General features: G+C 45.1%; 1 protein-coding gene across 2 annotated transcripts in view; it reads right to left on the bottom strand.

The window, feature by feature from the left end:
- Ephx2 (epoxide hydrolase 2) overlaps positions 1-5,830 on the bottom strand; it is a 33,513-nt gene extending 27,683 nt beyond the window's left edge. For both annotated transcript variants that reach the window (XM_010623455.1, XM_010623460.1), the window contains exons 1-2: positions 5,598-5,830; positions 1,395-1,479 (exon numbers count right to left, since the gene is read on the bottom strand). In XM_010623455.1, coding sequence (XP_010621757.1) covers positions 1,395-1,479; positions 5,598-5,698 — 186 coding nt within the window. In that variant the 5' untranslated portion in view covers positions 5,699-5,830. The remainder of the gene's footprint in view (positions 1-1,394; positions 1,480-5,597) is intronic.
- Positions 5,831-12,483: the final 6,653 nt, after the last annotated feature.

The following is a 12,483-nucleotide window of genomic DNA, read 5'->3' as shown; positions in this document are numbered from 1 at the left end:
GAGTGTGCTTTTTATTTTCATAGTATACACAGATGCACAATTGAAAGGTATCATTCATTTCTAGGGTATGACTTTTCAGGACAATTCAAGCTCCAGGAGTCTGTCTCAGAAGAATTCAGTTACTCAGATGTCTTTCTCTAGCGCGTTCATTTCATGGAATAACAGAAACCGCTAACGAGCACTAAGGAGTCCACCCGGGATGCGGTGCTTTCACACTGACTACTGCAAATTGGACCTGAGATTACTGTGCTCATTGAAAATATATTGCATTTCTCTCTTCACCTCTGTTCCAAGAATATTACCAAGGTTTTTCAAATGATTGAAACTTCGAAGTGTTCCGTCCCAGTAACACAGTTTTCATGCAATACTCCCCACACTGACATCACATTCATCTGCACAGAAAAGGTAAGAGTTTGCTTTCTATCACAGTAGGTCCCAAGTTCTCTCAGAGTGATGGGATTCATAACAGTTTTTCAAAGTATAGCGCTCTTAAGTTGTGTGCCTATAAGCAGGCTCTCAATATCTTACTTACTTAGAGAGGCACTGAGAGAATTCAAGTGGTGTTAGATTCCGTTTAGTTTATCGGAAATAGGTGAAATCGCACTAACAAGAAAAACTAGTATTTATTTATCGACTGCTTCCTATGTACTAGGCACTGTGTTAAACATTTCCACATTTCAGTGCCCTGTGAAATGAGCACTGCTGTCACTCCATCTTATAGAAGGCAAAACTGAGGCTGGGAAAGTAAGGAACTTGCTGTAGTCACACAGTCTGTTAGTGGGACCTGTGATCCATTATATCTCACTGCCGGGACAGAATACCTGACAACCACATCTTACTGAAGGAGAGGTGTATTTGCTTCCCAACTCCAGGAGTTTTAGTCTATGATGGGCAGGCTCCCAGGCGGGGACGGCATGGTGGAGGGCGTAGGACAGCAAAGCTCCTTAGTTCACAGCAGCCAGAAAGGAGAGCAGGGAAACAGCGCCAGGGAGGAAGGGAACAGAGATTGAATATAACATCCAAGTTCAAGCCTGCACCTCCATGAGCTACCTAGGCACACTCAGAAGTACATTTTCCTGAGCTTCTGGGCATCTCCTAATCCAGTGCAGGTGACAACCACGATGAACAGTCACTTATGAGCATTGAGTTCACAGTCCCAATGGCTCTGTCCTACAATAGTTTTCTAGCTGCAGGGCTCCCTGGCCCAGTTCCGGAAGGGCTCGGAAACATCCCTACGGTTGGCCCAGAGAGACTGCAAATCAGCCCTAAATGCCCCGTCAGATGTCTCTTGTCCTTCTGCTTGGTCTCGTGAGTTTTGGGATATAAAGGCCATGCGGGCGAAGGGTGTGGGATAGGAAGTACTGGAGATAGTCCCCCCCATGGGTTCCTCTCACCTGGGAAAATGTGATCTCGCCTCTCATGAGGCGGGCGCTGGAACCATGCGAGCCTTCCTTCAGGAAAGTGTCACTCAGAAAGTCCCTGAAACACATGAGAAATAAGCACATCACCGATGTCCTGGTGACCCGACATGGCAGCACGCTGGGACAGGCCTGACTTCCATTCCTTGATGACTATCGGCAGAAGGTGAGCTGCCAGGGACCGGAAAATACCACAAAGGTCGAGCTGACATCTTTGTCGGCATGGAGCCATATGTGGTTCACATTCTTCAAAAGGAATCAAAGACTTTTCTCTGGCTTCAATTATGCATATATAGTCACTATTTCATCTTCATTTAATCTTCTAAGTTTTCTAAAGTTTCCTGTATTGAGTTGAAATAAATCACCCCCAAATCCTACACTGAAGTTCTAACCCTTAATATCTCATAATGTTTCTGTACTGTATTAGGAGACAGTGTATTTCAACAAGATCATGAAGTTAAATGAAGTCACCATGCTGGGCCTTAACCCCATCTGCCAGATGTCCCTATGAGAGGAAGAAATCTATACAGGAAGACAGGTGGGGACACAAGGAGAAGAAAGCCAGCTACAACCAAAGAAAAAGACCTTAGGAAAAAAACAGCCCTGACACCTTGATCTTGCAGTTTTAACTGCCAGAACAACTTTCTTATTAAAACCAACCAGTCTTCCTGCCTACAGCAGCCCTAATAAGTGAATAGACTTTGGCTCTTATAAACTGCAACTGGCCAGCTAGTTGCTATTATTTACCATTCCGGAATAAGAAAACAAATGCCTCCAACCTGGGGGCTTCATTTCTGATAGTAATCAGTACCTTCATCACACTAACCCTCCTCAGATAATGACAAGGGTGAGATCTGGGCAAAACATAAAAAGACGGACACCTCGTATTTGTGGCCATGTTGAACTTCCCAGTTTCAGCAATGGCTCTGCCATATTGTTGCATCAAAATTACCAAACAGCTTACTAAAGCTCACAACCAATTCACACTTTCAGTGTATAAACCGGTGATCTGCAGTCAGCTGAGAGTTGTGCAAACTTCACCACGTTTGAGAACATTTCCATGCCCTCCAAGATTCTTCACGTTCCTTCCCTCACAACCTCAGTATGAGGCTTACAGGCTCCCCTTGACCTCAGTTGGGCCCACAGCCTCGGTGCTTCATCTACCTCCCAGGACAAGGACCCTTGAGCCCCCAAGCTCAAGGTCTTTTTCTTTCCTCAGTTCTAGTCCCCACAGGCTTTCTACCCCTCCATAGTGTTCCACCTCTGAGCTCCCAAGCCCATTATATTATTGTGCGCCTCGTCCTCTCGCCTCACACCAGTTTACTGGACCCAATAACCCAGGGATCAGCTGCTATGATTTAGAGGTTCAATTATCTTACTTCTCCACCACCCCGTGTCAAAAACCCACCGAGGGCTAATCAGACCCTCAGCTACCTTTTGGGGAACAATGAGGAATACAACAAAGACAGATAATTTTCAAGATATAAAGTGGGGGTCGCAAGGAGGTCTGCCTCTAGTGGACAGACTCAAATAAAACTCCAGTCAGCCCGCTTTTATTAGCCGGTGAGAAATGCAGGGGGAGAGATAGCATGCACTTTATGGAAAAGCAACTAGAGAATGGGGTAGATAAGGACTGAGTTAACGAGGAACCAGATTTTCTCTACACCCAAATGCCTGTGTATGGACAACTGTCCTCAGCACATGTCTTGCCTCGGGAGTGTCAGGCTATATAGCCAGGGGGCATGCAGCCTTCTGCATACTTCCCTATTACTGGGGCAGCAAGAGAACACCAACCTGGAGACTATGAGATCTGAGTTACATAGCCTCGTCTAGTCCCCAACCAGAACCCTCAAGGTTTCCCATTGGTTACAAGCGTGTGGGAGTGCCCATCAGCACCGCTTTTAGGCTGCACTATGATGGAGTGCGCCTTCTCCACTGCCTCTTCTCCAGCTAAACTGGAACACTGAGTGTTCTTGCATACATGCTACGCCTTCCATTCCAAGCCGTTTAGCATGTCCCCTGCAACTGAAAAGTGGCCCCTCGGTTCAACTGTTCCCCATCAACTTCCCATCAGCCCGCCTGCATTTAAGCCTTTCCTGAGTCTCCCTCCCTGCACTGAATCACCCTACTGCTTGTGCACCGTCCTCATCATGAACTTTGGCTGTTTGTGCATGGCTGAGTTTTCATACCAGATGTTGAGCATGTTCAAAATGGCCAGTGTAAGGTAGGCCTTCTTGTTCACCTTCCGTATTAATAATTTCATAGTTAGTTCACAAACGTGATAGGCTATTAAGGTCAAGGTCATCTGTGCTAACTCTGCGAGTTTAGATGGCTCTACTGTGGCCTGTTTTATGTCAACTAGGAACAATGCTAATCACAGTCCCAAAGGCAGCATCTGAATGCAGCATCAAATGAATGGTATATGCCCAATGCATCATTTACATATGTGAAAGTTTTATAAATTAAAAAAAAGTATCAAAAACCTACCTGACCATCCACTTTATATGTTATCTACTCTACTCTTAAGAGAAACATGTTGGGAAAAGTTCAGGCCTAATGAAAATTAGGCCAGGTTAAGCAAGTCAGCCAAGTGTCAGAACCATGTCGTGCTTTTGTATGACTCTGGAGACCCATAGATTCCAGGAGTCCACACCTGCACACCTATGCCTTCTATAAAAGTCACAATCACCCTAACTTCCATGAGTTCACAGGTGCAAACAGACCTCATAGCTTACTCCCTTTTTGTGTCTTTTTTTAAATCAAATTTATGAGTTGAAATGAAATGAGATAATCTTATTGTTAGAAAGGATCTCTTGGAAATGAATTCTTGATTTCTTCCTCTCCTTCTGTTGGCCTTGGTATCATAAAAATTCTAGAATCTTAGAACAAATAACCTGAGTTGGGCAAGCATGGCTCAGAGGTGGCTTTCCACTTCCAAATCTAGTTTGCCGTCAAGCCCTAATGACCTGGACTGTGATCACTGCGGTTGTGGACTTTGTAGCCAGCTCGTTTATATTTCTCAATCAAGACGAATTTACTCACTTTCAACAGATTGCTATCATTCCCAGAATGGGAACGGAGGGTGGTGCAAAGTCATAATAAACTGAAGAGGGAGGATGCTAGATGGGGGATTGGGAAAAGTGAGTTCCAGAGCTACCTAGAGTTAATCCTGTGACCTGGAGCAAGTTAATCTCCTTCCTTGGCTCGGTGTCCTCATTGGCAGAAGTGAGGCTTGCTGTGCACTTGGAGCCCCTTTTTGGCATGGCATGCTTGCAGATTCTAGCCTATGATCTTTATAGAATAAAGGTTAAAAAGTCCCAATGGCCTTGGTTTAATAAAAATTCTAGAATCCTTGGATGTGGCACAACTCAGAATGCTCCTTCCTTTCACCTGTAATTTAAAACTTGCTATTTCTTGTCTTTCTGCTGCCATCTTACTCTTCTTTTTAACGTTTCAAATATATGTGTACCCCTTCTGATTGTAGGAATAATACATATCTGCAAATAAAAATGTTGGAAAATATAAAAACGTAGAAAAATAAGATCACTTACAATACCATCTGGGATTCATAGAAAATAAAAAACTTCGTAAATCTACCTGGGATTAATAATGCCAAGCATATTTTAGGACAGGTAGGTTTCTTCCGGGCATTTTTCCTTCTGGAGCCTTTTTTCTTTCCATAGTTGAAACCACGGCATGTAGCCTTCTGATTTGTTTGGCAAGTTTGTCTATATTGTAACACAGATGTTTTCTGATGTTACAGAATCCTATCCCAAGCATCGCATTATCAGCAGACGCTCCCCCGTTTCCGTTTCCCGGTTAGTAGGTTGTTACTAGGATAAGGACACTTGTAACACAGGCCTTTGGAGAGAACGCTCTCCACTTCGAAATCCCAGCGAAAGTTGTAAGATACTTTCAAAGGGAGAGAATTAAACGGCAGCAGCTAATTCCACTACCTTTGGGAAGCTTTCAACGTAAGGTGCAATTCCGAGTCTTTACAAGGTTTAATTACTTACTATTTAGAAAGACAATGGGTCCACTTAAAAACACTGGTATTTTAGGACCAGTAATTATTTCAACCTGTCGCAGGGCGCAGGCTCTAAAACAATCTTCACCCAGGGCTTTCAGAAAGGCAACTCCGGGACAGCGCGGAGCTGCTCCCGCAGTGGGTCCCCTTACCTGGGCAGGGCCAGGGCTTCCTCCGCGCGGCTAAGGGCGCCCGCGACCGAGGGCACAGCCAGCACCCCATCAAGGTCGAACACGGCCACACGCAGAGCCATGGCTAACGGGGCTGCAGCCTCGACCAGCGGCAGAAGCGGAAGGCCCAACGTGGGTCCGGACGGCGCCACTACCACCGGAACTAGGGACTGCAGCCCGCCTGGCTGGACCCGGCCAGGCCACGCCCCCAAAGAGTAGCCCCGCCCCCAGACCATTTCTTAGCCCCGCCCGATCTTCCGGCTCTGAGTGGCTTCCCGGCCCAGCCCCTGCAAGCCCTCCTGGGGTCACCTCCTCCCTGGCGGCTGACTCCTCACCTACAATCTTGCCTCTGCATAGATCTCCTGCCATGGGGTCAAGTGAAAGTCCCAAGTCTCCCTTATTGTCCTTTGCTCAGCAGCGAACTTTGTTGACTTTGAAACACTCTTGGGTAAGAATGGGGCCAGGCCGTATGGGCCTTTTTGACTCTGTGTGTGTGTGTGTGTGTGTGTGTGTGTGTGTGTGTGTGTGTGTGTACCTGTGTCCCCATGCTTTCTCAGTCCCTGTATGCAACCGAGTGGGCGTGTCCAGCAAATGCAGGGCTTTCCAGGAGGTCTTTTTCGAACTGCTTCTCCGCACAAGCTCTTCTGTGTCAACAAAAAATGTGTTTCTAAAAGAAAACAGAATGTTACAGCCATTGTGTGCCAACTCAGAGAACTTCAGTCTCTTGAGAATTGGAAGAAATAAATGGCTCTATTTACTCTTTCTGTGTTCTACTTGAAATAATGCCTAAGAATGGGTGAGACTTGTTTTTAATTACGGATTTCCACACTACTGAATTATTTATGTTTCTGGAAACGCCAAAACTTCATCCCTTTGGGAGTCTGTGCGCTGTGTTTGTGGAGGGGTGGCTAAGACCTGGGTGCCTTTGCAATGCTGCTTCAGGAATTAAAAACACGCTTTTGTCATGGGGTTCTCACTTGCCAAGTGTAGGGCTGAGGACACAGCCAACAGCTTCCCTCTTGAATGTGATCTGAATGAATCCAAGATCTTACTACTGAGACTCAAACCTGCTGTGAGAGTGCCAGTGCCTTAGTGAAACTAGGAGTTCTGCAGCCTTCTTTGGATCTTTTTAATAAATTTTATTTTATTTTATCCAGTTTACCCCTCTCAAGCCTTCTTTGGATCTTGCAGTCACCAGTCAGATCAGCAAGAGCTTGAGCTTGCTGAGCTTGCTTTGTGTTGCTTTGTTCTCAGTGAGCCATGAAGATGGATTTTCCTGTCCCTTCATACATGACCTCACCCTCCATTCTGTCTGGGACAGTGAGGGGGGTGGTTCCTGAGAGTCATATGAAGAAGCAGGAAGCGATCAACAATGCCAAATGTTGCAGCAAGAGCTGAAAAAGGAAAATCCTTTAAATTTTGGTCTTGGAAGACACTGGGGCCTGTTTGGGAGCATAACAAGTAGAATTTTGGAGGTAGAAGCTAAATTAATGGGCTTCATGACTAAAAGAAGAGAGTATAGTAAAATTATCTCTCAAAAAGTTGATAATCTCAAAGATAAAATTGAGTTTTAGAGGGAAAAAATGCAAATTGCAGCCAGGCCTATATGATATGCAACCTCTTAAATTAAATCCCTAACTTTCTTTAGGCTCCACACTTGCATAGCCAACTACTTCCTCAGTACCTCTCCTGAGTATCTAATCGACATCTAGAATTGATCATGACTAAAGCAAAATTTTTGTTCCCTTTCCACATTCAACATCTCCTACCAGGATGTTCCCCATTGCCATTGACTCAATTACTGACCAAAGACTTTATAGTTGCTTCCTAATCCTTAGCTCTCTTCTAGATCATTGGACTCAGGCCCTAGGAGGGGGTGCTCAGCTAACTCAGGCAGCTTCTGGTTCACTGATGTTGTGTTTCCTTTCTTTTCTTCTTGGCAGTACTTGCAATTGAACCGAGGGCCTCTGCACTGAACTACATTCCTATCGCATTTTTATTTTTAAGACAAGGTCTTGCTAAGTTGTCTAGAATGGGCTCAAATTTGTATTGCTCCACCTAACCCTCCCAAGGGATTATAGATGTGCAGCACCATACCCCATTGGTATTTTGTTTCTCTAATGCCCAGCCTGGGGCTGACTCCTCCATTCCTTTCAAAGATTTTGTAGACCCCCCAATATGCCATGTTTAATCCTTTTCTTCTCTTTCATTTTAAAATAGCTGATGAGGTAAGGGGAAACAAATGAGAATCAAGACTTGTCATGTAGAGGTACAAGATCCCAACAATGAATGTAACTGTACTGTATCCCTAAAATGTACCAATAAATTCAATTAAAGCTGAAAAAAAAATAAAATAACTGATTTCTGAAATAGTGACTTCTGGCGGCTGTATCTGAATTCTGCCTAGCAGAGTATTATTTATGAATATGCAACAGGGACCATGCCACATAGGTAATTAAAGCAAGATGAAGCTTGCATGGCCTTGACAGTTTGGGTCAGATCCTGCTCAACTCTGAGTGTAAATATGTGAATCACGTAAAGGGGTGTCTAACACAAGCTTTATTTGCCTTGGGTTTAACTGGCCATTCTCATCCCACTTTGAGACTGTGGATACCCAGAGAAGAGTAACTAAAGTAGTTTTCAGGAACATCCAATTGCCAACTTATAACACCCAGTTCCAAGTCCCCAGGAGTAATGCCTAGAGTCTCCAGTCATTGCTCTAATCCTGCAGCCACCTTGGATTCCAAGAACAGCAGATCCCCGCAGAGACCATCCCATGATGAGGTCACCCCCACAGGCAGAAGCAATTACCCCATGTTATGCTTTATTTCTAGATGTCCCCTGAAAGCCGTATGCCCTTATAGGTGGGTCTTTGGATTAGTCCACGGATACGTTTATAGCTAAATATGTTCTTAGGAGGAGGTGGGTTACTGGGAGTGAGGCCTGGAAGTGTCCCTCTCCTGACTCCTCCCTTGATCTCTGTTTCTTGCTACCATGCTATGGACTGTTTTGCCTCTGTCATACTACTCTGCCTTGGAGCCAGCTGACTACAGGCTGAAATCTCTACATAAATTACTGTGAGCCAAAATACACCTTTCCTCTTTGGAGCTGTGGGCGCCGAGTATTGTGTCCCAGTGACCAGAAAGTGACTAAGACACTGCACAATGGGAACTAGGCTGCCCTCCAAAGCAGGAGGTGTCCTGTCTGTATGGGACCCACATCACCCCAAAAGAGTTAAGACAGCTCCCCCCGAACCTGGCAGGACCAGTCCTGATAGCATTAACCAAACCAAGACTTGGCTCAGGTACTTAAACTACTAGCTGGGCAACCCCCAGCTATGCCAACTATCAACCTTCGCCTTTGTTCCTATACGAATCTCACAGCTTCTCTCAGCCCCTGGTAGACAGTTCTTGGCTCTGGTGATCTGTCCTCCCCTGAGTGGCCAGACTGATTATAGCTCCTTCCCTGCTGGACAGGAGGCCAAGACTGCTCTGTTGGGATACCCGGAGTAGAGGCTTTTGCCCCTCAAACTCCATTAACAAATATATTATTAGTTTTGTAAAAGTAGCAAAGCAAGAGGAAGAACATGTGCATAGAACTGAGCTTCATAAATCCCTTTTTTGGAAAGAAAAGTAAGAAACTTAGAAATACAAAATTCCTCTTGCAGATGGGAATCATGTTTGGTTAGAAGCTGTTATGTTAGCACATGGACCTTTGGTTTATTCAGGAGCAGTTAATAAATAGCTCTGGTTTGAAATCGTTCGTAGCACCTTGTTAGTGGCAGCTCTTAACTGCTTAGGCACAAGCTAAGGGTCTCAATTGTATCTCACTGCACTCTGCCCTTTGTCGTGGGTCTCACCGTGAGTCCCCTTTCCCCTATTTTCTTCTCGCCAAGGTACAGGGAGATAAGGGCTTACTCAGCTCAGCTATCAGAACTGTTTATCTTTTTGAAATATGAATCCTAATCCCCACATGTGCTAATCGTAATATGTATGAAATATAGTTTAGGTGACAGCACACGATCACAAAACAAGACTAATAATCATAGCATGGCTAAGTGAAAGTTCATAAATGACACCTGGTGTCAGTGACTAAATTCCTAACAAATTTGCAGTGAGTCCCCTGGGTTTCAGTTTGGCTTTTCTACCACCCCTATATTCATCCAGGACTTGGCTTCCCAGCACTATTTTGAAAATTGTTTAACTCTTCAGGGTGGCGAGTGGAGTTTGCACTGCTGCCTCTCCCTACTGTAGGTGCCTGAATCAAGCTCAAATTATAATTGCCGCTCAAAGTTTTCTAAACTCACTTCCACCTGAGTCTTTTCTTAGTGTGTTAAGTGAATTTCTTTAACTCCTTCAATAAATATGTATGAAGCACTCGCTATGGGCCAGGCACTGTTCTAGACCCTTCAGTTTCATCAGTAAAAACAGAGGGCAGAAATAGAAACCACCCAGGAGCTTTTATTTTCATGGAATTATGAATTCAAATAATTGCTTGTTGCTTCTGGGGCAATGAGAAGAATGAGACCGAAAAGATTTTGTGGACTATTTTGTTATTTTTCTTGATGTTTTTTTTCAGCCATCCAACACCCTTTAAACAGCTTCTTTCTTCTTCAGTACTTCGTATATTTTGAGTTCTGCCTGCTTGTGGGAGAATCTGCAAACGTCTCCTTTCCCCGGCTTCCTTAGTGCTGATTGTGTGACACGGGGTCTGCCCGTCGGGTGTACTTGCCTGCAATTTGGGCACGGGAATGAGCAGCCCAAGGCGATAGCTGTGGCAGCTGGAACTTTCTCCTGGCAGTGGCAGGAGCAGCAGCACCTACCTTCCCTTTGGAGGCTGAGATGGGACTTCTGCAGCCTAGCTGTCGGTCGACAAGGTGCCAATGGGGTGGCCCTGTGGTGGCCTTGCGATAGCTGTACCGTGGCCAGATCCGTGTCATGGTGTTGTTAGTGGCTGCAGAGTTTCCAAGCCTGCTTTTTGTATCCTCCATGAGATTCTGTGAGTTTTTAATGTCCTACAATCATCTCCTTTCTGCTTATGTAACCAAAAGGAAGTTTTTGTGGTGGTAAACAAGAACTCTGTAAGGCAGACCCATCTTAGATTAAAACCCATGAATCTTGGTAGAAGATAGAGCCACTTTAGCTCTAGAACCCTCAGTGCCATGTGTTCTGAGCCTGCCTCAAATCCAGGGCAATGGGCTATGAGCCGGCTGGCTCACTAGATCAGGCGCGCCAGACCCAGACTTCAAACGGAAACTAATCAAACAGGGACACAGGCGTAGGGTGTTGGATGACATTTTTAGAGGCTGCAGCTGTTGGGAGGGATGGGATAGGCCCCATGGCCCTCAGTATTCAGTAGCAGTGGTGGCATCTTCCCACATCTGCTTCTGCCTTGCAACTCTGATGGCGGCCCATCCTCCTGCTTCTTTCCAACTTACTCTTCAAAGTCCAAGGGCCCTTGCTAATATGCTGTCCAGCCAGGGGAGATATTTCTCAGTCCTTAAACCAAACGTCTTCTTTCTGCCTTCTGGAACTTTCTGGAATTCACCATACCTTCTGGTCTTCAAACTCATCTTCAACAGAATCCACTCTTTCCCGAACCTCCTTTCTATTTCCCTGTCATTCTACCTGACCTCTGACTCTCCTCTGAAGAACTTGTTTCAAGCCACAGCTTCTCAAGGGCTCAGCTTCTTTCTCTCATCTCCGCTCTACCACTTTCTTCCTCTTCAAGTCTCCAATATTCTTTCCTTCCTTACTTACTTTTTGCTTACTATTTCACTCAGGAAATTGGAATAATCCAGAAACTTTCCCTAACTTCCTGGGCTTTATTACCTCTGAGAAAGGATTGCCCTATTTGTAAACCTCCAGTTATCCAGGTGGAGGGTGCAACCCACCCCCGACACACACACCTGTGCAGAAATTACAAGGCCTTCCTTTCTCATCCTCCTGCAATGTCCCTTTGGTGGAGGCAATGGAGGAAGCTTAACATTCTGTGAGCTCTGAAGGAGAAACACTTAACGAAATCTACTGAAGGTGCATTTGGAGATGAGAGGCAACACATTGAAAGCTCCCCAGGTGACTAAACTCTGTGCTCAAATTTTGATCCTGTGGTCTGCCCAATTATTGCATTAGTTTAATCCCCAGCACTGTGAAGAAATGAGGCTTCAAGATCCATGAAGCTTCCCATGATGACTATCATAAGCTTGCCATGTAGATGAAAGTTGTTTCTCTTTCTTTCTCTCTCTCTTGACATTGTTCCTTGCCTGAAGGATACACTATGACCAGATAAGCCAGATTTCTTCATGCCCCACCTGCAGTCTGGACTACAGTCAGACCTCCATATGTCCCAGCAAGTAGGTCACAAAGAAAACCTGGAGAGAGACAAAAGCACACCCCCCACATCTGCAAGATTATGCTCATTTATGTCCACATTCTGGTGAGCATATATAGACATGAATTGTGGAGGTACCAGACCAGGAACAGAAAGCTGAAGCAGGGTTTGGCTGACTGAAGAGGGTATGTCTTCTAGAGATTTGGGGTTGGTCTACAAGTTCAGACAGCTAAGGGTGGTACTAACAGTTTGCTCAATTAGTAGCCATACCAGGTGAAGATGTGACACCAGAGTTTAGTACAATGTGATGGAAGACTTGGAATGGAAATGTTGGAATGGACTTTATGTATGACTTGCTTGCCTTCCTCCTGATATGAAAGAACTTGTGAAATGCTCCCTTTTCCAAGACCTTGAGATATGTGTTAGTACATAAGGTCCATCACTTTGGTTCTTCTAGGGTGTGGGAAAGTGGTTTGGATCTTTTTTGCCAAGATTTGAATTCAGGAAATGTTTCGGTTTGGATAAGTGTTCTCCAAAG

This window comes from Fukomys damarensis, unplaced genomic scaffold, assembly GCF_012274545.1.
Source record: "Fukomys damarensis isolate Sample0158 unplaced genomic scaffold, DMR_v1.0_HiC HiC_scaffold_18, whole genome shotgun sequence".
In the NCBI taxonomy this organism is placed as follows: domain Eukaryota; kingdom Metazoa; phylum Chordata; class Mammalia; order Rodentia; family Bathyergidae; genus Fukomys; species Fukomys damarensis.
This window is presented reverse-complemented; position numbering and strand designations above follow the sequence as displayed.